The sequence below is a fragment of the Aricia agestis genome, chromosome 13, assembly GCF_905147365.1.
Source record: "Aricia agestis chromosome 13, ilAriAges1.1, whole genome shotgun sequence".
Lineage (NCBI taxonomy): Eukaryota > Metazoa > Arthropoda > Insecta > Lepidoptera > Lycaenidae > Aricia > Aricia agestis.
In genome coordinates, this window is record NC_056418.1 from 4237755 (window position 1) to 4265355 (window position 27601).

The following is a 27601-nucleotide window of genomic DNA, read 5'->3' on the forward strand; positions in this document are numbered from 1 at the left end:
TTAATTAATAAGAGGATTATAAATAATATATTTCTGTATATACCCACAGAATTAAATTTCATTAAAGGTGTTTAACTTTAACTAAAATTTAACTATAACAAAATATCAAATGAACTGTCAAATCCCTTGTAAAAGTCAATAATGGACGCCATTTTTGACGATAACCTCAACCAACGCAATGCCTCTGGTGCAACCCACCCTAAAGTGTTTTATCAGTGGACACAAAGCAAAAACACAAAGCAAAGCATATATATATATATATATATATATATATATATATATATATATATATATATATATATATATATATATATATATATATATATATATATATATATATATAAAACTCAAAGGCGACTGACTGACTGATTGACATAGTGATCTATCAACGCACAGCCCCAACCACTGGACGGATCGGGCTGAAATTTGGCATGCACGTAGATGTTATAACGAAGGCATCCGCTAAGAAAGGATTTTGATCAATTCCAACCCCAAGGGGTTCAAATAGGGGATGAAAGATTGTATATAATAATACTTCTTAACGCGAGCGAAGCCGCGGGCAAAAGCTCGTATTTAATATAATAATTAGAATAAATACCTACCTTACTCCTTACTACAATGTGTTAAGGAGCAGTATGTTACATATCGTCATGAGGAAACGATACGCGAAGGTTCAAGGGCGGCGCTGGCGGCCAAGTTCAACACTCCATGGAACCAAAGGAGGTTTAAATTATATAATAATTCCCATAGTAATCGTAAAACGATTTCTTCTACGCGAATTTCAGTAACTGTGGCCGGTTTATTTGAAAACCAGGCTAGCTAAAACGTAGGAGTAATTTCATAGTGCCTCAATTGTGCTCTGTACATAAAGAGCACTCTTTCTTTCTTTACTCCTATAACCTAGTGAGTGATGACCTACACAACTGGCGAACCGACTGATCAGGCGCAGAACCGACTTTATACATGATGATTCGACGCATGGATTATCTTACTTGTCACAAAATCAGGTGATCAGCCTGCGTTGTTACATGATAAAACTTCTGAAAATACGCATGTAATTTTTTCCGTACGCATCGTATCAAGTCATTGGTGTTGCCAAAGAACTAGACTATATGGTAGCCTTATATAAGAGTTAAAAAATAGCTAGTAGTAGTAGAGAGTAGTTTGTTACGAGTACGTACTCGTAAAGCTGCGTTTCCACCAGAGACGTGTTGCAAGGAGTGTGTTTTTGAGAACCAATAGAATTGTTTCATTGACGTGAGCTTGCTATGATATCGCTCCGCGCGGCGATGCTATTGGATCTTAAAAACACTTTCCTCGCAACACTTCTCCGGTGGAAACGCAGCCTAACTTTCAATACTAGGTTGAGATATCCATGGCGTTGGTAATCTCATTATCATCAAAAGTAAATATACTATATGTCGGTTAGAGTCAGAGAGTGAGTTAGAGGGTGTGCTTCACACTCGGGTTTGCTTCAATGCCCTAACTTGTAAATCAATTACTGCCGTACCTCCAGAAAGTGAGTATTTTTATATGAACACAGATTCCTTTCATCGCGTCTATAGATAAAAAGTAATAACATAAATATGTCCTTTACGACCGATCAGAGTAATAAGTATAATAACCCATTAGAGCATTTACCGGATCACAGTAATTCAATATCGACAGAGACATTAAAGTGCATTTATAATATCAGCTAATGTTTTAGTAATTACATCGCCGGCCAAACAATGTGGCTTACTGTGCGATTTACTTAGCTCCTGAGGACAATCGTTATTGTGCCGTTCCATTGTCACACGGCACGAGAATAAGACATATTAATTATATGCTTTAATTTTATTTATTTATGCTTTTTGCTTAATGTTGGTACATAGGCGGACTTAATGCCAGATGGTATTCTCTACCGGTCAACCTTTAGGTGTCCAGAAACAAAATTGTGTAGGTGCCAATAGTGCGAGAGGATGAAAAAAATTAAATAAATAAAGAGAAATCATAGAGCATCAAGAGCAAAATAAATTCTATTCTATTAATATACTACAAAAATAGATTTTTTATACATAACTATACGTGCGAAAGTGAGTCTATCTGTCTATCTGGTATCTCTTTACGCAAAACTAATAATAATCAATATGTTATATATATTTGTCAACAGAAAATCTTATAAAAGTCACTTGCAGTAAAACTCTATGAAAATGGTACTTGTAATATTACACAAGGTGATGCTCGCCAGTTCTGTTATACTCGAACTTGGCTTGACGCGCTACCGCGTGTCTAGATCGGAGAATACTTTAGCTATAAAATATTGTAAATCTTGTAATAGAGATTCGATGTTTCTTTATATAAAAACCAAGGAAATCCCTTACATAAGTAAATATGTAAGGGATTGTAGTTGAAGTGCATCTATATTTCAAATTAATTCAATAACCTGTACTTATGTATATCAAAGTTTAAGCTATAGTTCAGGTTTTGACCATTCTCTATGTAATATACATTGATTGATGTACTATCGATGGTTCTGACTTCTGACAACTTGACTGTCTCTATATGATGATACGTTTGTATCATCTATGGTTCTGACATCCGTCACCAACAATGGAACCGTACCCGGAACCGGCGCGCGCGGGTGCCCGGAGGTTTGGAAAGGCGTGCCGTGGAACCACGCTCTTCTAGTTATAGCCGGGACATACGATTCGGTGGTACAGTACCCGCTCCGCTCGCTTGTGACTTATTAAACGTGAGTTCGTTTTGTTATTTAATAGTATTAAGTACATTGATAAGGTATTATCATAATAAAAATTACATAATTATATAATTTTAATTAAAAAAACAGGTTTTCCTTTTTAAATGTTATACTTAGTTAATATCACAAATCAAAAGTGTAAGACAAAACTTTGGAAACAAATTATTGACTAGACATTAAGAAAACAAACTAAAACGAAAATACGGCTTAATAATTATAAAACTAAATTATCTATCTATGCAGGTGGTTATATTTTAAAATATTAATTAAAAGCTCTGAGTATTAAAATATTAATTAGTAGCTCTATTAGAAAACTTAAACTAGAAATAAGTCGTTGTACTATATTTTTTAACAAATATTAAAAAGGTGAATGTTAAAATACAAATACAAATATTTATTGACCAAAAATTTTTAACATATTAATATAATGCAATAACGGATCCCCACACTAGGCGATGCCTGTCCTGTGGGGACGAAACAAAGTTACAATAATTACATAATTTTATTTCTAAATAATTAGTAATATAATTAGTAATTACACTAAATTAAAACTTATTTTATTGATGTTATTAGTATGAGTGTGTGTATGTGCGAGTGCGTGATAAAAAAGAGATTACTTACATTTTATATTGTTTTAACCTACGAATAATAAAAACTACGAAATTTTGAATAACAAAGATTTGCTTTTTTTGTGATCCTTGAGTTTGTAGGTCATTGTTGTTTTAACCCATCAATCAACAAGCGGCACCCGGCTGTCGCATAACAATTGAAAATCTATTGCGTCTGCGATTCCCACAATCAAGGTATTATAACTAAACTGACGTAAACGTTAAACTTCAATGAAACACCGCACACCGCACTATACACAGGCATGTAAATTATTATTGATCATGAGAAAACTTTTATCTTATTTTTATTAATCTTTCGTATTCGATTTGATAAAAAATATTGAAATTTTATGTAAATTTTCACATTGGAAATCCCTAAACAACTTGTTTGAAACATCTTTTGTACTTACAGCAAAAAGTTTGGGTAGGTACTATAGAGGTACAACACATTGTATAAATACTCTTCATACTATTGATGGAGCCTCAGGCAATAGCCAACATAATATTATCGTAACTAATGACAGATATAAGGAAACTATAAGACTAAAATCAGTTTAAAATGTGCTTATATTAGACATGATATAAGATTCATCAGATGTGAGATTATGACGTAGAAGATCTATAAAAACTATTAAACCATAAGTTATGACTATAACAATAATCAAGAGAGCCATAGGTTACGAAAAACCAGTTAAATAATATTATGATAAAACGTATATATTTGACTTTAGCAAAATCAATATTTAGTTAAAAACTATGCGACTAGCGACTAATTTTTTTGGTTATTGGGTCAAATTGCTAAAATATCTAACGTTGAGGTGTTCTCAGACTTATAGCACTTTAATAAATAATATCCAGTATTCTATAATATCAGCTTAGTAAAGTAATAACATAAATAAAAATAATTGATATCGTTTCGTAATCTGCTCTTTAATATCACAAGGGAGAGTGGTTTTTCCCGGGTTCTCTACAGTTATATGACCTGAGCTTTTAAGGCTATTAAAAGCTCTTTTTATTTGTTGCACTGTTACGTCATAATATGTTATTAAGGTCGTTGCAGCAAATGTTCCCGGAAAATGCTGTTACTAGTGTTTATTTGCGTCGTATAGGGTCTGAAATTACTGAGTTGTTTTTAATAAAATTTGCATTATAATATAGAGCATTGTGATATTGGCATTATAATATAGCAATTTCGTAGTTTCATATTTTGTAATAAAAGTCTATGTGTGCATGAAAACAATTTGTATTTGGTTTCTTAAATAAGCTTGTAAAGAAACGTCATTTTGTTTCTCGTGAAGTTATTTACTATCTTTTGCTTGTAATAAACGTATAATATTTTAAACATAGCTTTACATCGTCTAAATCTCATCTGCCTTTAGGACCTACTTAGTACATTCAGATTAAAATATACACTAAGTATTTCCCATAAAGGATATACAAGCTATTATTCCGTTAATGTATAGTTTTACGATTTTTATAACTCGACTTTAATTACTTTTAATAAAGATTCCAGAAGCATTAAAATATAGTATTAATAGTCGTGAAACACTTGTACATATTAAACATAAGGATCTTGGCGGCAGTAAATTATTTATAGACACGGTTGAGACAAGCATTGACAGCTCAAACTGCAGTAGTGTCAGAGATCCGGGAGCCTGACTATTATAGTGGACTGTATATGAATACAGTCATTATTCATTATTCTCATTAGTGTTCCTACTTCCCGTGGTACCACAGTACACAGGCTTACGAGTAAAGGTGAGACCGCACTAGGTGTAACTACATTGTAGCGAAGATACGTGACTAGCTTGTTTTGAGTTATAAAGATAAACAAAAAATAGTATTAAAAAAACCCGAAAAAAAACTTTTTGTCAGCAAATTTTCCAGCAGTGTGTGAATTGATGAAGATGAACTGCTAGGAACAATCATGATTATGTCTACTTGCAAACAAAATAAACTACATTGAATTCGGTCCCCCCATTTCGATGCAAAGGCCAAAGATGCCACGGAAAGACACACACATAGACAACAACAGACGTGAAACTTTGAACATGTTACATGAGAGGTTAAAAAATCAGTTCATCTACAGTAAAAGTTTTACTTTTTGTAATATGTATGTCCTGGCAATTTCCTACATCTCTAATGTATTTAATCAAAACAGGCCTATCGTACACAAGTTATAATAATACTCGTATTAGTTATAAACTGTTTTGTTACTAATTTATTTAACGCAGGTTCAGGTTTAAATGCAGACAGTAGCTATTTTTAAATCGTTTGTTTTTTACAAAGCACTTAATATGACTTCCGCGTCTGAATCAAGCGACAATATCGGTACCTACTCTAGAACACGTACTTACTATAAAGGTATGTATTATATAAGGTGTATATTGCTTTTCCAAGCAGGTATTTAGGTATCTAAATTTAAAATGTTCTAGATGTTGCCCACAATTTCGCTAGAGCAGAAAGTCGCTTATCGTACTTGAATCTGAAATTTGTCACAAAAAACTTTTATTTAAAGTATCGTAAGCAATATCAAAATCGGTTTAATCGTTTTTAGGGTTCCGTACCCAAAGGGTAAAAACGGGACCCTATTACTAAGATTTCGTTGTCTGTCCGTCTGTCTGTCTATCTGTCTATCTGTCTGTCTGTATGTCACCAAGCTGTATCTCAAAAACCGCTACAGCTAGACTTCTGAAATTTTCATAGATTGTGTATATCTGTTGCTAAATAATATTAATATTTAAGGGGGGCTCCCATACAACAAACGTGATTTTTTGGCCTATTTTTGCTCTATAACGGTACGAAACCCTTCGTGCGCGAGTCCAACTCACACTTGGCCGATTATTAAAATAATGTTAGGAAACAAACAAAATAGAGGTTAAAGACAGCTAGACTGTCAAATAGACATACACTCTTTTATATTTTATCCAGTCAAATCAGTAGAAAAATGGTTTAAGTAGCGTACTATATGATAATAAAATCTAGTAATAGGACACTTTAATGTTTAACAGTGTCATTGTTACGGAAAAACCCCTAGCGATTAAAATCAAATCATTATGAATCGATTAATTGAGGAATTATGAATGAAACTGTTCTAAGAAATTACGTGATATTTTACAATCACTACTTAAATAAACTGTATTTATTAATTTCTCTTTTCCTGTTGTCTCCTGTACTATTTACTCAACTTGTTTTCTTTAAATAACCAAACCCAGTGCTTGGTGCAGACAGGCAGCAAACAATGTGAATGTATCTCTTTGATAGTTAATCACGCTTCAAGCGCTGAAACGATTAAGAAAAATTTGGCTTGCAAGTACCTTTTGCCTTTGAACATGCTGTATAGCATTAATTGTATTTCGCAAGATTTTCGGAAAAACCGATTCAAAATGTAAGAGAGCACAAGGAAATTGTTAAGTAAGTGGGATAAGTCGAATGTATGTAATTTAAAATTGGAATAAGCAGCTCAACAAGCGGCACCCGGCTGCCGCATAACAATTGAAAATCTATTGTGTCTGCGATTTCCACAATCGAGGTATTACTAAGTCTGTCAATTTAATAATTTGTATCTCATTGAGTACTAGCTGTTGCCCGCGACTTCGTCCGCGTCAGCATAGTATAATAGCTCCAGCCGTTTCAGAGATTAGCCGGAACAAACAGACAGACAGACAGACATACAGACAAAAAATGTAAAAAAGGTTTTTTTTCGTGTCTGTACCCTATATACATTCATATGCATGTAGTAAAAAACGGTTCTTTCAATATTACAAACAGACACTCCAATTTTATTTATATGTATAGATGTAGGTATAGATGTATAGATTATAAAGTTCAGTGTCGAATGGGCTATTTAAATATGAACTCACCTTTAGATCTATCTCTAAGTATTGGTAGACTCTAGACTAGAGGTTCCCAAATGCAAATATAACAAATTAATTTAAGCGCCCCCATTGTTTCAATTTAAAACGCATTTAAATGAAATAAATCACCCCCCAAGCCTCTACACAACGCTCCCATTTTTTCTGGGTCTCACACCGCCCCCCCTCAGACCTTCAGCGCCCACATGGGAGCGTTATCGCTCACTTTGGGAAAGGCTGCTCTACCTATATTACTTTAATCCATAGGGGATTTCCAGGGCACACAAACCAGTGTTTTATTTTAAATGATGTCGAACCGCATCTGCGTCACTACGTCGAGTTGACCGTACTTAAATAAAAGTATTCGTGATCGACTCTTATTTGTACTTTTGGTTTCGAGCGAGCTACATTTAGTTTTTGTGATACTTCAATTAATATATTTTGTGATAAAGTGATATAAAGACTGTTTTTGTTATAATTGAAGAAGTTTAATGAATATTAAACCAGCACGTGAATAGCTGTAAGTAAATGAGTTTATTATTTTATATTAATGTATGTTATCGTAATTTTATGTATAATATAATAATGTGTTCTATTGTATAAGTTTGATTTTTTTTTATTTTTATTATGATTAACACCAAGAGAAGTTATGTAGTGTTTTAAACAAAATTAATAAGGAAGTTTTGAGAAGATAGATATTAGTAACATTTTACCTCGATCGTGGTAAACCAGACACAATAGCTTATCTATTGTTATCGCGGCTGCATGTGGCCGCTTGGGAGTTGAAGCGTTAACAAGTTTTTTTCTTCCGTAAACATATATTTTTTTAATTAAATAAGAGGGCAAACGAGCAAACGGGTCACCTGATGGTAAGCAACTGCCGTCGCCCATGGACACTCGCAACATCAGAAGGGTTGCAGGTGCATTGCCGGCCTTTTAAGAGGGAATATGCTCTTTTCTTGAAGGTTTGCAGAAACATTGAGAAAATTAATCCAATCATGCTTTTATTCCCAATAATATCATTAAAATACGACCTCGTCAAATTAAAGTGTCACTTAAATTTAGCCATGTCAGTCAAATGATATGATACACAGAACAATGAGCGGTAGTGAAAAGTTTTAGTCACAGTATTGTCACCGTGCTTCAAGGCAATGATATGTTACATTCATTTGCTATACAAAATACTTCATCAGTATGATTTTCCCGTTTTTGCTTATATCCGGAAATGTTTTTTCTATATTTTGGTTTTAAAAGATAGGATGCTGATCTAGTAAGCAACAATGAAAATACAAAAGTCTAAAAGTAACTTACTCCCATGTAACTCTGGACCGACATACGGTTGACAATCGGAAAAGTACTTCGCTAAGCTACTTCAAACCTTAATTTTATTTTTAATTTGGATATTATGTTATAATATTAATATACTATCCCAATTAAAAACAAAATAAAAAAAAATAACGGACGGATCAGCTGAAAAAAAACTATATTTTGCGTAGCTGATTTTGACCTCTTATCATAATGATAGGTCACTTACATAATTGATAAGGTTCTAGACTAGTAATACAAAAACTGCATTGTGTGTTTGTATGTCAGGGTCTCGGTTAGACTTATTAACACTTGTATAACATTAGGTCATTGTTTTGAAGGTACCCTTCAACAAGTTCATTCATTGTCATAATAATGAAACGTTTTATTTGGAGCTGTATATTTAACATTATTATTATTATTATTTTATGAAATAAGGGGGCAAACGAGCAAACTGGTCACCTGATGGAAAGCAACTTCCGTCGCCCATGGACACTCGCAGCATCAGAAGAGCCGCAGGTGCGTTGCCGTCCTTTTAAGAGGGAATAGGGTCATAGGGGAGAGTAGGGATGGGAAAGGAAGGGAATAGGGGAGGGTAGGGAAGGGAATAGGGTAGGGGATTGGGCCTCCGGTAAACTCACCCACTCACTCAGGCGAAACACAGCGCAAGCGCGGTTTTCTGTGAGAACGTGGTATTTCTCCGGTCGAGCCGGCCCATTCGTGCCGAAGCATGGCTCTCCCACGTATAAATGTTGTATTTCCCGATCGTCTTTAAAATATCCCTAAATTTTAATTTTTTTTTCAAAATTTTCTCCTTTACATTTTTGTCATACAAAAGACTTCAACGGGTGCGGCAAGTGAAAAAATAATTTGATGAGTTACTCGCTGAATTTCACTATCTCAATTATTATTGACTAAATAAATATAATTATTATTATAATTTTATTTCAATCAACCAAAATATAATGCAGCTGACATAGAGCACTAGCTACACTAATACAATTTAGTTTCAAATCAACAATTTTAAAATGGTGTAATACACCAAAATGCGGAAAATAGAAAGACTATTTTCCGCATTTTGGAGTCCAGTATTCTATTTTCAATACTCCAAAATTTTCTTGACCCTTCAGATTCCGGACAATACAGTGACAATCTAAAATATGTAAATAAAAAAAAAGTGTATTCTATTTTCAGCTCTTTTCTTGAGCCCAGAATTCTATTTTCAAAACTCCAAACTTTTCCCGACCTTTCAGATTCTGGACAATATAGTGACAGCCTACGCTGAGAGTCTGTAGGTCAAACCCGTCGTGACAGCCTGCGTGACTGTCACTTGACCGACGACGGTCGACCTTACCAGCTGTCATTATTGTGATAATTGTATCATTAAAAGCGAAACCCAGTCATAATTAGCTTGCCGTGCCAAAGTAGTGGTCATCGATTTAACGGTTCTAGGAGATAATAGTTAAATACAAACTATAAGAGCTATATTGAAAATCGATACTCTGACATGGCTATGATGATAGTTATCTTTTAGGACTTTTAGGTGTTGAATGAATGAATGAATGAAAATACTGTATTGCACCAAAACAAACATGACATACAATACTTAATAACTATAAGAGTAAAAAGTACAAAAGGCGGCCTTATCGCTACAAGCGATTTCTTCCAGACAACCCTTATTGTAAAACTATAAAGTAACAGTAGAAATGTTGTTGTTAGGTATGTTCTAAGTAATATAACAATTTTATTTGTGGAACAATTCGTAGCAAAAAATACATTAATATAAAAGCCATGTCAAAAAAAATGTGCAGTAAGATGATAATAACTTGAACTTTTATCTATTCTAATATAGTTAATGGGAAATTGTGTTTGTCAGTCTGTTATTACTCTTAAAACTTTGAATCGATTTTAATGAGTACAGGGATATTGAGTTCCGGGAAGGAACATCTCGGTTATTAATCCCGAAATGTACAGTTTCAGAAATAAACAAATTCGCGGATAACTTCTTGTTTATTTTTTATAAACAACTAGATGACGCTCGCAACTCCGTTGCGCCAAAATTCGTTTATCGCGCAATAACCGTACATTTTTCCGGGATAAAAACTATCCTATGTCCTTTCTCTTGACTCAAAGTATCTCCATGCCAAATTTCAGCAAAATCGGTTCAGCGGTTCGCGCGTGAAGAGGTAACAGACAGACAGATAGACAGACAGACGGACAGATAGACAGACACACTTTCGCATTTATAATATTAGCATTGTATAGTATTTGTCCCAGACTCCGAGGCTCTTTACTACAATTATAACATTGTATACAAATTCTTATAAATACCTCCACTATGGGTTATAGATTCCACACGCCATACAAACATAGTTTATAATGTCCGTTATAATTACAGGTAAATATTCTATAATAGTTTTGCGGATATCAATATTAGTTTGATATTGAAGATTCCTAACATAATAACTGGAGTAGTTAGTCAAATACACATTAAAATTGTATTTGATACAGAAACTTTACAAAAAATTTAAGGTATTATGGTATTGTTGGTCATACGTAAAAAATATAGGCAAAATAAATACTATGTGTAGTGCAATAATTATATTAAAACCACGACTTTCATTTGTTAATGATCTCAAATCTTTCATAATAAATTGCTGATTTAAAGTTACACTAGCTATTTGACCGAGCTTCGCTCGGTATTCGATAAAACACGAATAAATTGACATTTTTTAAAAATGATTCCTAGCTAGATCGATTTATCGCTCCCGAAACCCCCTATATACTAAATTTCATGAAAATCGTTGGAGCCGATTCCTCGTTCGTTGGATCCGTGGAGTTAGAGTAGACGCAGAAATAAATTTTCCAAACATAATCACGACCAAAATAGTGGTAGTTTTTGCGCCTTATATTTTCACAGAGAACGTTTGTACACTTTAAATATATTTTACACTTTGACACATTTTTATTTGCAATAATAAGGGTTTTGTGCTTTTTAAAAATTATGTTCACAGTGTACTCTTTTTTGACAAGCTGTAAATAATTCAGTCCCGGGAAAGGATTATAGTAGTAGGATATTTTTTATCCCGGAAAAATGAGCGGTTTCGACGCGATTAATTTCGGCGCAAAGGAGTTGAAAGCATCATAATTATAGTATCACTTGAATATTAAACACGTGCGCGCAAAAATTTGAACCAGGAAATGTTTTTTTTCACGACACGTCAGTTGTCACGACAAGCTTCGCAGATTAAAAATTTGCATACTAATGTAGCTATCGTGTCTAATACTGAATATATTAAGTCGATATGACAGATGGATTATTAAAACAGTAGTCAATCATAATGTATGATTATGAAATGTTATACAACTTATTTAAGATTTTACTACATCTTAATGTTTAAAAATTAATAATAATAATAATATCTATGGACGCTTCACATCACATCAGTCTGGCCCCGTGCTAAGTACCTAAAGGACTTGTGTTACAGGTACCAGACAACGGAAATATATGTATTTAATACTTTATACTATACATATATTTAAGATTTTTATTATATCACACACATATTTAATACACATCCAGACCCGGGAACATTGAAAACTTTTTGTTCCGTCGGCGGGATTCGAACCCGCGACCCCCGGCTTGAGCTACCAACGCGCTCACCACTGAACCACAGACTGTCGTGATTATTATAATAGTACCTATTTCCATTAGTAACAACATCACTTGTGGCTGGATCGATTCCGATTATATTTTACACAAATATAGAGCAAACATAGGCTAATTTTTATTGCTACAAAGACAATCTGTGAGACACAGTCCCTGCAGGATTGTATTGTAGCATCGCAGGGAACAGCTAGTTTCGATATAAAATGAAAATGCAATCCAAAAATTTTCTCGACCGTATCTCCTTAAAATACATACTTAAAATAAAAATTGCTTCCTAAAGATCATTAATAAATCAAAAGTCATGTTAAACTGTCGGTATGTTAATAATTTTGACTTTGACCTGCAAAATATTCGTACACTTATAAAGTTGAGTTACGATTTCTGTGGGATGCTCTGTTTACGTGGGCAGAGGTAGTTATTTGTAAGTTACAGGCCAAATTAATATTTTTAAGAGTAATAAATTAAGTTACCACTTATCATAATAAACTGGAATTTAATGCTTTAACTTATGATTAAAATAGTCTGGCCGATTAAAAAAAAAACAATTCAAATATCGAATGCGAATTTATGAGTTACCCGCGCTCCGTCATAAGCGAACAATCTAACCAGTCCTTGGCCTTGCTCCCGTTCAAGGTCCGCAGTATATTGTATATTAGATATTTATAATTTATGTGCCTCGGTACAGCCAGTAAACGCGTTATAATAGTAAAGGATAAACTAAGGGGTCAGCCTCCTTATTCCCGACACAATCGAGAATCGAATTAACTCGATCTCAGTAGTAGAGCCATGCTTCGGCACGAATGGGCTGGCTCGACCGGGGAAATACCACGGGCTCACAGAAAAACGGCGTGAAACAGCGCTTGCGCTGTATTTCGCCGAGTGAGTGAGTTTACCGGAGGCCCAATCCCCTACCCTTTTTCCCTCCCCACCCTTCCTTATTTCCTTCCCTACCCTCCCCTATTCCCTTCCCTACCCTCCCCTATTACCCTATTCCCTCTTAAAAGGCTGGCAACGCACCTTCTGATGCTGCGAGTGTCCATGGGCGACGGAAGTTGCTTTCCATCAGGGGACCTGTTTGCTCGTTTGCCCTCTTCTTTCATTAAAAAAAAAAAGGATTTGGTACCGACTACCGACATCTAAATTAGAGTACGATCGTACAGTGCCTCATTTCGTAACTAAGAATTCGTTTGGTCAGCACGATATCATTCTAACTGGACACTGCAAACTCTATAAGCACCTTAACCTACTTGCAGATTCTGCGAGGAGGAGGATGAGACACCCATACACCTTCTCCTTGACTGTCCCGCTCTAATACAGAGCAGGAACAGGCACCTTGGTTGCTACGAATACTCATCCACAGAGTAAATTCGTGGCACCAACCCCAACCACATCATTCAATTTATGAGCAGCATTGGGTTGGGGACGGTACTCTAATGCGAAGGAGTCACAATAGATCCTCAAGCGTCGCAGTGACATCAGGGCTACTTGACCTGCCTTCAGAACAAAAAACGATATCATTCTAAATGAAAATTAAAATCGAATCTGTTTTTGTTAAGAACGGCTTATTAATGTTACTAATAATATTGTTATGTGCCATACATAATTTTTGTTGTTTTTTCCTATAATATCAGTAGATCTAACTTTGAAAAGTTTTTTATAGATGTACCTAATTTGATGCGGTTTCGAACATCTGACCATACACAGCACTTTATAAGTAGGTGATAAGCGATTGATCTAGATTTAAGATTCTAGATAATACAAATAAACGGTATGTCATTTACTTATGTACTTAATATAACATAATATCATGTATTATACAAGTAGGTAATGGTCGATTTGACAGTCTACATAACTCTTCACTGTCAATTACTACTATATCATTTAGTTAGTGAAGTGGCTGGCCGCATAAACACGTTTTCCGTATTCGATTTCCTAATGTGGAATTTCGATTTGGGATCCAGTAAGATTAGCGCAAACGTTCGTTTTTTTCACTCGTGAATACGCTCGAAACGTACGTGCGGAATTCATCCCGTTCGGAGAAAAGCAAATGTGTACGTTATTTAAGGCGACGCCTTGATAATTTGGCTGTAGCGATATCGATTTTTCTCAGCAATGACTAAAGCTGAGGAATTAAAGTTCATTGTCAGTATTCATCATGTCTTTGTCTTTGAATTACCCACAGCATAACACGATTGGTCAACTTTTATAACACAGAATAATCAATCGAAAAGACCTCTGTAAAAAAAAGGATTCCTATTTTGCCAACAGAGAAGAGTGATTTAAGCTTCCAAAATTTGTACATAATTTTTTGGCAAATTAAAGTGTATGGTTTTAAGCATACACTTTAATTTGCCCATAGTTTATATGAAATGTATTTATGGTTTTTAAATTACGCGACAAAAACCATTTTGTCGCTACGCCCTTTCCATTTTTTGCTGTTCCATTGCTTGTTTTCTATGAGAGGCCGGGCCGGCCTTTCATAGAAAACAAGCAATCTAAAACATATCCAACACGGTTTCTTACTTTAACGCGGCGTCACCTTATTGTATTTTCTACCGATTCAATGCATTCAGATTTATGAAAACGGAAAACGAAGCGGCCAGCCTTAGGTCTTATCTTATTACAATTATTCAGCTTCATTGTTTATTCAATAATTGTATAAAAATATTAAACGCAAAAGTGTGTCTCGCTGATTGTCTTACACTTAGTTTAAGTGTGAAGAGGCTCTCCTCGATTCAGGAACCAAGAAAATACTTGGAGTCATAAGAAAGATTTACCCAGGGTAAAGGCACGTTTAGTAGGTAAGTTAAGTTGCGGAACATGTGTATTATACAACTATAATAACAACAAATATAATAACAACAAATATAATAACAACAAGTGGTTGGGTGTGTTGGCAACGCTAATGCCGGGGGTCGCGGGTTCGAATCCCGCCGACGGAACAAAAAGTTTTCAATGTTCCTGGGTCATGGATGTGTATCATATTATAATAAAAATCTTAAATATGTGTATGGAAAAAATTATAGATATTATTATATTATAAAACAATATATTTTAAACTAATTACTACGATACAAGTCATTTAAAATCAATGCTCAGCAACCTGAGCAACCATAAACATTTTAACAAGTAAAAATACTTTAAGTAGTATTTAGGTAGACACTATCAATTTTAGTTTATATTTCCTCAGTGCCTCGTGTTGCTAATGGTTTTAAACGATTGGAAAAACACATACAAATCCCCCGCATTATAATTCATGTTGCGTCAAACTGTCATAAATTGTTTTATTCCATTTGTTGCAACTGCGTCCAGTATAACAACTTGTTTTCGATAATAATTTTCCCAACATTAGAAATAAAATATTACGTTTTTGGGTTTTCACGTAACGCGTCGCTTAAGTGAAATAGGACTGTGTTGCCTCGTGTCATAGTTTCTATAATATTGTTTTATACTCTATTAGCTGTTGCCCGCGACTTAGTGTGCGTCAACTCATAAGATAAAAAATTTCTCCGGTTTTCCATATTTTCCACTGATTCTTGCTCTATAGCTTTAGATTGATGCTATATAGCCTATGCATAGCCTTTTTCAATGAATAAAAAAATAATAATTAACGAGTAGTTTCTGAGATTGATGCGTTCAATCTAACAAACTCTTCAAAATTTGCTTTAGACAACCAGCTTTTACGTTGTCAAGTTTTCGAATTTTTAATAACTATAGGATCAAGAAAACTGTCCATTCCTTGAACTGATCTTGCGCATGTTGTCAACAACTTTTTTATCATTTTATTTACTTGGATTCAATACATCAATACAGACAAACAGACATCAATATAGAATTTCTTGTGGACTTTTTTGCCAGAACAGCCGGTTTCCAACCTGTATAATTATATCCTATTTGTATATTTATGACGAGAATATATTCTTTAAAATGTAAACAATCTTACTAGGGCATAATTTTTTTATAAAAACGTCAATAAAAAAAAGTCTTAATTACAATAATTATTATTGCTTGTGTTCTAATAACAGAATAATCTTAGCTTTTATTTGAATGTAAAATTTCAACTTTTCTTACGTTTTCGATTACATTACTTTACCTTTTTATAAACAATATGTCATTTAGCAATGCGATTTGTTTGTTGGGTAATGGTGACGATGTTTACCAAAATGATTGTCATCCAAAAAACGCCGATCATGGGAACAAACTAATACGTTCTACACGTTATCTCTTAACGAGTATGTTGGTTCATAGACCTGCGTGGAACTCAAGATCGGTTGCGTTAAATTCGTACATGACTGCAACACGACCGCATCATGCAGTTGACTTTGACACACGGCTTTTTGACTGCATGGCGAAACTCGACCGCAGAGCGACTGCTCCGATCGCTCAAGAACTGCTGGAGCGGTTCCTTGTAATGCGGATAGTATGAATTTGCTATGGAAACTGCTGATCGCCATGCAATCGTACGGCAACCGTATCTTGTTGTCGGTCTTGACTGCAAGATGCGTTCCGTCTATGGCTGACCTACGTAAGTAACTACTACGCAGCCTTACTCACTGCATCATCAATTCATTGTTTCAGGCCATTATGCCCGTGGTGTTCGGTACCAACGAGAAATGGCGCATCAACCGGAACATCTTCGTGCTGGGCTTCGCCTTCATGGTCCACTTCACCGCCTTCCACGGCGCCGCCAACCTCCAGTCATCCGTTAATACTGACGCCGCAGCGGGCACCTTCACATTAGCAGCGATATACTTTTCGTTGATCTTGTCTAATGTGTTCCTACCAGCTATTGTAATCAAGTATGTACATAATATTGTTACGTGCTAGGGTTCGAGGATTTGGAGAGAAAGACCTGGTGACTCTCTTGAAGACTTTATTAACACTGCACTAAACACTAGGTCACAACACTTAGCACTCAGTCCAAACACTAATCACTAGGTCCAATCACTAATCACTATCACTGTCCTAGGTCGTAGCCAAGTCGCAGGTTTCACTGGTTCACTCACTATTGATCCTTGTTGTCGCCTCGAAGATCGCTCAGATCCAACTGAACTGGCCGGGCCTGCCTGCGGCTTTTTATATGGCGAGACGAATTCCAGAAAGTTCCCAATTCACGTAAACAAGTAAACAACCGTGGGAACTTTCTAGGAGGCTCGAGCATGTACCACAATAAAAGCAAACAACTAAACACGTAAACACGCAAAAAAAAACGGTAAACACGTAAACAAACATTGGACCTTTCTAGAAGGTTCGAGTATGTACTTGCGCACCTCATGCCATCTAGTATTGAGTAGGGGATTTACGTTGCCTGTGCTCCCTCGATAAGTTTCACTGGTTTGTCGCTAGATGGCACCACGTGTCCGTATACCATGTACCGAAACAATATGAAGTTTTAAGAATTAAGTATACAAATAATATTTGTATATATTGAATTAAGTATATTTATACTCCTTATTGACTTTGAACATTATTAAAGTTTTTGAGTTGAGTCACCAAGCATTAAATTCTTCGATATTATTGCCCCTTTTGGGCACAACCATGAAAAAATTTAGCCTTCTTAGATCTAACATCAGTACATTTCCAGATGGCTAGGCTGCAAGTGGACAGTGGCGCTGTCCTTCATCGCATACATGCCGTTCATCGCGGCGCAGTTCTACCCGCATCTGCACACGCTGGTGCCGGCCGGCATGATGGTGGGCTTCGGCGGCGGCCCGCTGTGGTGCGCCAAGTGCACCTATCTGTCCGTGGTGAGTGTAGGTCTATGGTACGGCTCGTGTTCGCTACTGCACGTAGCGGCGCAGTTCTACCCGCACTTGCACTCGCTGGAGCCGGCCGGCATGATGGTGGGCGCCGAACGGCGGCCCGCTGTGGTGCGCCAAGTGCGCCTATCTGTCTGTGGTGAGCATACTTAGGGCACATAATATTATTACCTAGAGCTCATAATAAAAATGCAGGAAAACATAATAATATTCATAATAGACTTCCCGATCAGCACGTGCGCACATGAGCAAGATTTCAGAAAACTTAAGTGAGCAATACAATACAGGACTACGTCGAGCTTGTGTAAAACTTGTAAGTTTAAGAATTGTTTAAACTAGTCAGTATTCGTAATTATGGCGCAGCTCCTTATAAGCTTTTGTCTCAACTTGCGTATCCTGCAGAAAATCAAGAATTGTGTAGCCAAAAAACCCAGGACAAAAGGGCGACTAATGTGAGTTTCAGCTTCTACAGTGTGTAACAAAAATAAGTGATAATACTTTATGTTGTATACGTGTTCCTTGTAGAGAGTTCACTGTGAAAGTAGCATCTCTGAAAGACGAAAAAAATTTTCACTTTTGTATGGGCAAAGGTCCGAGCGTCACTAGTTTCCCCATACAAAAGTGAAAAAAAATTTTGGTCTTTCAGCGCTGCTACTTTCACAGTGAACTCTGTACAAGGAACACGTACACACCCTAAAGTATTATTACTTATTTTTGTTACACCCTGTATAACCACGACTTTGATAGGGGAAAGTGTAAGCGAGAAAGGGTTTAAAGCTATTTTACCTGTCGCAGCTTTACTTTCATCATTCATCAGTTGTACCTCACCACCAGCTTTTTTCTAGGTACTGTCAAAAAAGTTGATTAATAGGCAGATGGTGGACCTACGTAATTTGGTCGTGTGAAGTCAAACTCGGCAAACAGATCACGACTTCTTTTGAACCACCCAAACCAAATGACATACGCCCGACCAAATGTCATAGGTCCGTCATCTGACTATGAATCAATTTCTTCGATGGTACATCACTGGCTTTCTCTAGGTACTAGTAAGATCTTTGTTCTGCAGGTAGCGGAGCCGTACGCGAAGCTGTCAGGAGTGCCGGCGGACGTGCTGGTGGTGCGGTTCTTCGGCCTGTTCTTCATGTTCTACCAGATGGCGCAAATCTGGGGAAACCTCGTCTCTTCAGCCAGTGAGTTCTTTTACTTGGAATTTGGAATGGTTTTGTAGTAGTGGAAAAATAAGTATGTAGTCAAGAAAAACACGGGTGAAAATATGAATGTCATCATAATATTCATAAAGTTAATAAACTTTGCAATAATTAAAAAAAATATGATATTAACAAGTATTGACTAATATTTAAATTATAAATTGTGAATGGACGATATACACCGAACAAGCCCTAAGGAAAACCACAAAGGTATTTTATAGTCTGTCAGCCCTCTGAAAGCACTTTATTAAGTCCTTTCAAAAGCTTTAAGTCATTAAAAATTACATCAAAATGACGTAGTCTATATAAGGCCTTGAAAGTTGAAAAAGTCACGGGCGAGTTGACAGTCATTACAGTGGCCTTGTGGCGCTCTACCACCCACTAATAGCAACAATCGCAAAATTACAACACGCAAAAATTCACTTGACACCTGCTGCCGTAGTAATTTCTTGGTATAAAGTATCAGTTAACTTATGAGTGTTATATATCCTGAAAATCTCCGTACGAAAAAAATGAAGTGTAGACAGACGATGTTTATGCATTCACATAAAAAGTTATATTCAAAAGTATTTATGAGAAAACAAAAAAATGTTTAATTTTATATTATTAAAAACATCCAGTCTGACTCATCGAATGTTAAACGAGCAATCGAGCAATGTCACGAAACTCCAATAAACAATTAAGAATAAGAACAACTATGATGTCCACATATGGCTCTAATAAACAAATCAATTATTTAAAGTAATAAATTAACACCAATTACATGTAATAAATAAAAATTACACCGACCTAGCACAAAACTGCTAATCAAAAAACGTAGGAAGTGTTACTTCCTTTGCTCCTTCCTAATAAGGCTAGGACATGTCACATTACTTTATTGTCTCGCTTACATTAGACTTTTGATCGCTATTGTCGGGCTCGCCTTGATCTGAATATATTTCCGACAGATCAAGAGTTTATTAGTCGTTCGTTAGCCGCCTAGCCGGGCTTTGCACACGCGTGACTCGCACTTTGACACAAGGATTTCCGGAACGGGTTATATTTCATTTACTAAGGGGTAGACCCAACTTACATCTGGCATCATACTATATAAAACTGGCTAAGAATTTATGACAACTTCCACCTGACGTCAGGCGAATTAGTGTAATTAATGGGATATTTTTTCTAACTTTTGTAGGCCTCAATTAAAAGCATGTAGTAAACAGCAAACATTGATTTTAGTTTACTTTAATCTTAGTCAATGTATCATTTTGTGCAGACTTTTTTTGGCAAAGCTAAATCTTTGGACTTAGTTAATGAAAAGTGTTAAAATAGATTTGATTGCAACTTGTTGTTATTTAACACAGGAGGGTATTGAATTTAAGGGTAGCAAAAATTCTACGATATAATCAAAAGGTCATGACTCATGGACAAAGTCACGTCAGTTTATATTGGCCTTATTCAATAAGCTGCCAATTACTTTTTCTCTAGACCACAGTCCACAGCTAATAATAATTACACTTTATTATTTAGCAAAACATGTTTTGCCTTCAGTTTAGAATGTATTTAGTGATGATTTATTTCAGTGGCAAATTCTAATCCTGACCTTACCAGTCGGCCAGTAATTTAAGAGTCCGATCGCGAATATTCGCGCTATCGCAGGAAATTATCTTTCATTGACATGACATTGGGCATTTTGATTGTCGTAGCCTATTACCGGTAATATATCACTAATGTTTTGTCACGACTGACATGTAGCATGTCATATTAATTTCAAAGCGTGTGCGACTGATTTAATTTAGTTTGACATACGTTGAAATTAATGAGGGATGTTTGGCGCTATGTTGCCGTAGGGTCTATCGTGTCAAATGTCGTATCAAAAAGCTGTCATAATATGTCATGAATTGCTTCCACATGTCACGATATAGCTTTCATATGTCTGTCTGACACGACATTTGACACGAAAGACCCTACCGTCTCTCTGGTGGTAAATGATATATAGACAACTCTCATTGGTCAGAAAGGTAGAAATATGTTGAGCCAAGTCATGTCTTCTACACGTTGAGCCAAGATAGATGATGTGATTGCCATTGCCCATTATAATTGCGAAAGTGTCTATAACATTTGCGATTGACGACGATTATGAGCAATCATAGGTACACATTCGTAATTGCTTGTATTGATCTACCATGCGCCAATGACACCCTTCAATATAAAAAAAGTTTGAGGTAGATTTCAGACACTTACCTGATAACTATCAAAACTGTCCTCAACTTCCAGTCCTGTCGTCGTCCATCGGCGAAGCGGCAAGCAGCTCGATGGACGTGACGGCGGCGGCGCTCATCAGGAACTTCACCCCGCCCGAGCTGAAGCCGGAGCCCCGAGACCTCACCGCCGCCTGCGGGGTCAACTTCTGCAGCGGCAGCGACGCCCATGTAACATAGGATTGAATATTCTAGACTTAATAATGCCTGATCTGACATTGGAAAATAATAGTTATAATATTATGTACCTCATATAACAAAGAATTCCGTACAGGAGATCTTTTAATTTTCAAGATGTTATAATGACTAAGACACGTCCTGCAAAAACAGAACATTGAAAACGCCAATGTAAAAAAGATTTTAAAAATCTGAACGCTTCTTTACATGTTGTGGTCAACTCCAAAATATTTAAAATGAACTGTTTGTTGTTTACAGGACAATGCGAATTTAGAGCCTCCATCTGCCATGAAGATTCAGCTGATAGCAGGCATCTACTTGGCGTGTATGGCCTCAGCAGTGTTCCTCGTCGCCTTCGGAGTTGATTCGCTCAGCAGGTATGAATTTTTGATGAAAAAGGGACTCTCGACAATATCAAAAAGAGAACAGTTCAATGACATAAACAATATCTAATTGCTATTGGGTTGATTACATACGAGTACTTTACTTATGGTCGGAAGAAGGAGTACTAAACTTCTGATAATTTACAACTAAGTTGCATAGAATACTACTTTTATTATTATCACTAGCTGTTGCCCGCGACTTCGTCCGCGTCAGCAAAATGTGATAAAAAAAGAAAGTAAAAAAGAGATAAATTTTCCCCTTCCTTACCCAATTAGTAAAAATGGGATCTTGTTAAGTAGTAGTTGATCTGATCACATTTCATAAACCTAAAGTAAGATAAAACGCCAATAAAAAATTCTTCGAAAATCTTAAGGATAACGAATAAGAGTAAAATTATTATTTTTAAACAAAAATTGAAACCGACTTCCAAGGTAAAGACAATAGTAATTTTCTTAAATGAACTAAAAAGTATTAATTAAATTAATATTCTGTAGGTACTCAGTAGGTATTTCTGTTCTCAATCTTCATTATTTTGAAGTCGGTACTAGTCCTATAAGTTGCAGTTATATTTTGTCATGGAACTGGTGATTAGGTTAGCCGGTAGTTAAGTAGAAATACTGAGTACAGAATATGAATTATTTAATACTTTTTAGTTCATTTAATCTAGATCTCCAAAAAAGCGGTAAATTGAACATAGAAATTGCGCTAAAGTTAGCTGCTACGGAGTAAAAAATTATGAAGATTGAATACAGAAATGTCTATGTGTGTCCCAAAAAATATCCAGGAGTTCCCTCTATATCTCACGAATTTCAGTATCACCACTTTCGTAAGCATTGTACCAAATTCAGGTTATTGTACCTCTATAAACAGTAAACACTAAATACTAAATAGCAACAAAAGAGTTTTGAAAATCAGTCAACAAACGGTGGAACAGTAATATAATCAAAGGCAAGATTTTTGATAATAATGTGATGATTCATGGCATAATTATAGTGATGATGATAATTAGTATTATTGACACATTGACATAATAATATTATGCTTTTAGTTGTTGAAACAACACCAAAATTGCCGAACATTTATCTATTAGGATTCAAGAGTTCTGTAAAGCATCTTCGGAACCAGGGTGTACTTCGGCGCAAATTCTTATTTTTTGGTAGTTTAAGCTTAAAATCTTTCAGAAAAACGTAAAAAAACTATATGTTTCCATATAAATTTTATGGAGTTCTTTCGATTTCTCATGGATTGCATCATCAGATCACCACTTTTGTGATCATGTTACCAAATTCGGCCTACATCTCATACAACAACAAAAGAATTTTGGAAATCGGTCTACAAACGACGGAGTTGTCCGCGAACCTATATAAAAAAGTGAAATATATCCTCCTCCTTTTCGGAAGTCGGTTAAAAAGTAGCCTAAGTTATGACTTACTACATCAGCTATGTGCCAAAAAAAGTCCCGTCAAAATCGCTCCAGCCATTTCAGACAGACATACAGACAAAAATTGTAAAAAATATTGTTTTGGTGTATGTACCCTATACACATTCATATGCATCTAGTAAAAAACGGTTCTTTCAATATTACAAACAGACACTCCAATTTTACTTATATGTATGTATGTATAGATGTATAGATGTATAGATAACTGTTGGTTTGTAGCTAGCTTGTGGTAAATTAACTTAAGATTTATGCTATCAAATATTATTTTGTAAACTCATAATGGAGAAGGGAGAGGATTGACCAGGCCCTGTTGATTCCAGGTACAATTCAGGTAGACAGCCAATTGCCCACGGAAAGTCAGGGTTTCGTCTGCTAGCTGTGACCCTGAAACAACTCAGACACAAATATCAGCTGCTGCTACTGCCTGTTATAGGCTACATCGGAGCCGAGCAAGCCTTTATGGCTGCTGATTTTACTCAGGTTGGTTGAATCTAACTTTTATATAAACTTGGGCCAGGCCTGTCCCACTCGCGAGAATAGGTATCGAACTGTAAGTACCATCCGCGGGTGACCGATCAGTAGGGACTCACAAGCGAAGGGTGACGCACGCGCAAGATTTTTCGTCGCGTATCTACTGTTTACTGATCATAGAGGAATTTTATTCATATCAACCGCTGTGACAAAATCGTTATAAATCTGATAAAAATGAACAATTAAGAAAGGCCAAAGAAATATGTATTTGAATAAGGTATTTAAATATAAAAAGTAGATAAAAACTATACAAACATAGCAAATAAACCAATTTCATACAAAGAAACGCACAAACTACACAGAAATAAACACAAGTTACTATGTTTCAATTGTAAAAGTTTCCTGCACTATAATCAAATAATCGAATATATTATAAAACTACTATAAAATATAGGTTGGGTTACTAAAATTTTATATTACCATAAAAAGGTTTGCTATTCATACCAATAGTAATTAAAAAATAATATTTTGTTATTTTGTAAAAGGCGAAAACCTTGATTTCGTCAGAACAGGTACGAGTTATGCGATAGACAGAGAGCGGACATGTAGGTGAATATAATTGTAGGCACCTAGCACTGCGTGGTCGGAATTTGAACTTAATAGTATCGTAACATGAGTCGTTATTTCTTTAAACGGGTTTCGCTAGTGAGACTTCTGTTGGTACTACTAATATATATTCTGTGCTTGGGCATTAAAGCTTAGGCCAAACCTACGCGACCAGGCGACTGCGAAGCGGAGCGTCAAGTTGTCAAATGTGTTTTTTGTACACAAAACTTAAACATCCATTGTCCTTACGACTATGACTCGTCATAGTCGTAAGGAAAAAAGGAAAATAGCAATAACCTTTGGGCTCGCCCAAAGGTTATTGCTATTTTAAAAATATTTTTTTCAGTTGTTCCACCGTGGCGCCTATAGAATAACTATAGAACTAATATAATTAATAACTATCGAACTAATGTGAGGAGGTTCATAAAAAATCTGCCATACATTTTTGGACAGAATATGAATAAATTGGTTCTTTTTAAAAATTTAATAAATCGTTCTTGAGTATAAAATGCAAGCAATCTTCAAATTAAAAGTTTAACAAGAAACATCTTTCAGGCGTTCGTCGGATGCGCGTACGGCATACCCAACATCGGTTTTGTGATGATCTGCTTCGGAGTTTTCAACGCCTTAGCAGCACCCATAGCGGGAGTGGTCGTCAAGGTGACAGGACGGTACCCTGTCATGCTGACTGCTTTGGTAAGTGTAGAGCTATTTCTAATGAGTTTCCACACTTGAGGTCAGTATGCTACACCAATGCAAACGCATTTAAAATATTATTCAAAATTTCGCTACCCATGTATGTTATGTAGGCCTTTATATCATGGCACAGTACTTCACAGTAGTATAGTCTCATTCGAGAACTTACTCAAAACTTTATATTGAAACACACTTTTTCAACCAAGTTTCGTATCACAAGTTACTGTTTTGACTACATTATTCTTATTTCTATTGCACTAAATATGCACAAAGTAATACATTTATTATTGTACCTCCTCAGCTCCTCAACCTATGCCTGCTATCCGCGCTGCTGCTGTGGCGGCCGAGCGCTGAGCAGTGGTTCGTGTTCTACCTGCTCGCTGCCATCTGGGGCGCAGCCGACGCCGTGTGGCTTGTACAAGTCAATGGTATATTTAGTACTATTATATTGTGAACGTTTTTGAGGATTGTACGATCTTCACGCTAAGATTACTGAGCGCTAATTCATAAAATTCAGTATTTGGTATGTTTACCTTCATAAAGAAACTAAGTTAAGCTGAAGCTTTCCATTAAAAATTAGGCTACAGGCAAAGTACTTTATCACAATAATTACTATTTTCTTAGGATACATTATTTACACGGATTCGAAATAGAATGAGTGCCTTTATCCTCAGTTTTTTTACTCTTTTCCTATTTGCAAAACATTAAAGATCATCCCTGCAGTGAATTTTGAGCTAATTCCATATTTCTTTATGATTCTAGCTCTTTCTGGTATCCTATTCCCTGGTGACGAGGAGGCAGCTTATTCCAACTTCAGGCTGTGGGAAGCGACTGGCAGCGTTCTCTCATATGCCTCCGCTCCCTACCTTTGCGTTAGGACAAGGTATTTATTTCATTACCGTTATCTAAATACACTAAATAACTAAGGTTGGGTTGTACCAATTAACTTTAACTATAACTGTAACTTTAACTACAATGCAAAATATAAAATCTTTGGTTTAAAATGGACGCCATCAAGACGCCATATTTAACCATAACCATAGAGCTCGACAAAGTTTTAAATGCACGGGGCGAAAAAAGGAACTAACGATGTTATCATACAAAAACGGTTTAGTTAAAGTTAAATTTAGCCTTAACTATAACTTTAACCTTAACTTTAACTTTAACCACGCCTCTGGTGCAACCAACCTTAATGACCATAATTGTGATAGGAAAAAAAAACATTTTAACAGCTTAGTACCATCAGAGAAGTTGATTCATAGGAAGATGGTGGGACTACTTTATTTAGTCTATATAACTATACTGTCAAGTCAATGACTGTCGTAATATCAACAACGGGGCTAAAATGGTCGTTTTTGGAGAATCATATTATGAATCATCATATGATTCATTTTTTTTAAATCGTAAAATGCAAGTCTGCTTGCAATTCATGTCTAAAGTGCGACAAGGTTTTAAATGAACGTGAGCGGAGGCGCTACTCGTAAAGGAGGACTGTCAAAAATGACGTTTTTGTATAATGGCAGCGTTAGTTCCTTTTTTCGCCAAGTTCATATTATAAAGCCTTGTCGAGCTGTTATAGTAATTCGTACTAATTTGACATTTGTTAGTTTGACAGTTTTGACAATTCATTTGCTGAATTGATTGAGAGGAATTGCTAAAGGCCGGTCCCAATATTTGATCTATCTCTGGATTTACCCTACTAGAGATAGGAATAGCTCACATTAGACATTAGAGACATATATTTTATGTCAATTCAATGTTAGCTGCGATCGATTAAATGTCAAACCAGAGATAGATTGAATATTGGGAACGGCCTTTAGCAATTCCTCTCAATCAATGGGCTTCACGAAACCCGATCATATGTACCATATGTATGACCCGATCGAACGTAGGTCCTTTGTATTTTGTTTAAAAACCAATTTCTCCGATAGTACTATCTAGTGTGCTTATGTGATATTGCGTTTTAATTTTAAAGGCGCTTATATTTTTATAGCGCCTGCTGTTGTGTTGCTTAGCAATATACATCAAGTGGTTTATTTCTTGACCAGGCTATACATTTTGCTGCTGCTACTCATCCTGGGTTTCTCCGGCTACACCACCATCGAAGCTATGGAGTACCAGGCCAAGAAACGGCATCACCAGGAGAGAAACTTCGAGTTGATAGCCAAGAAGGGAGAATACGAAAGCGAAAAGTGATATTTTATTATAAGCGATTTCTTATTTGTATTAAATAACTTAGCGGTTTGTATTATCAGCAGAAACTAGGTGTAAACTATAAAATATTATTCTGTCCCAGATTCTACATGAAAAAAAATCGCAGTGAGAAGTAACAAAAAAAGTATTTATTTTGAATTTAGCAACACCAAAAGTTTGGCAGATAGTCCTTTGTTTAAATCTTGCCTATTATATTATAATTTGTAAATAGTAGGTTAAGTATTT

General features: G+C 35.7%; 1 protein-coding gene across 2 annotated transcripts; it reads left to right on the forward strand.

Annotated features, from left to right (window-relative positions):
* Window positions 1-2714: 2714 nt before the first annotated feature.
* Window positions 2715-27579, forward strand: LOC121733376 (UNC93-like protein). Of its 2 annotated transcripts, none has more exons than XM_042123605.1 (11): window positions 2715-2734; window positions 16756-16976; window positions 17762-17924; window positions 19003-19126; window positions 21404-21558; window positions 21823-21941; window positions 23710-23869; window positions 25022-25162; window positions 25464-25590; window positions 25925-26045; window positions 27211-27579. In XM_042123605.1, the coding sequence occupies exons 2-11, from the start codon at window positions 16762-16764 to the stop codon at window positions 27356-27358; spliced, it is 1473 nt and encodes a 490-aa protein (XP_041979539.1). In that variant the 5' UTR covers window positions 2715-2734; window positions 16756-16761; the 3' UTR covers window positions 27359-27579. The 2 variants fall into 2 exon arrangements, with proteins under 2 accessions (XP_041979539.1, XP_041979538.1); XM_042123604.1 differs by lacking the exon at window positions 2715-2734 and adding an exon at window positions 7594-7722.
* The last annotated feature ends 22 nt before the right edge of the window (window positions 27580-27601 follow it).

Excerpts from the sequence above, each read along its gene's own strand:
- LOC121733376 (XM_042123605.1), top strand. The coding sequence starts at position 16,762 with ATGCCCGTGGTGTTCGGTACCAACGAGAAATGGCGCATCAACCGGAAC. Across the intron at positions 21,942-23,709 it reads GGAGTTGATTCGCTCAGCAG|GTACAATTCAGGTAGACAGC; the intron begins GTATGAATTTTT and ends TGTTGATTCCAG. Across the intron at positions 25,163-25,463 it reads CTGTCATGCTGACTGCTTTG|CTCCTCAACCTATGCCTGCT; the intron begins GTAAGTGTAGAG and ends GTACCTCCTCAG.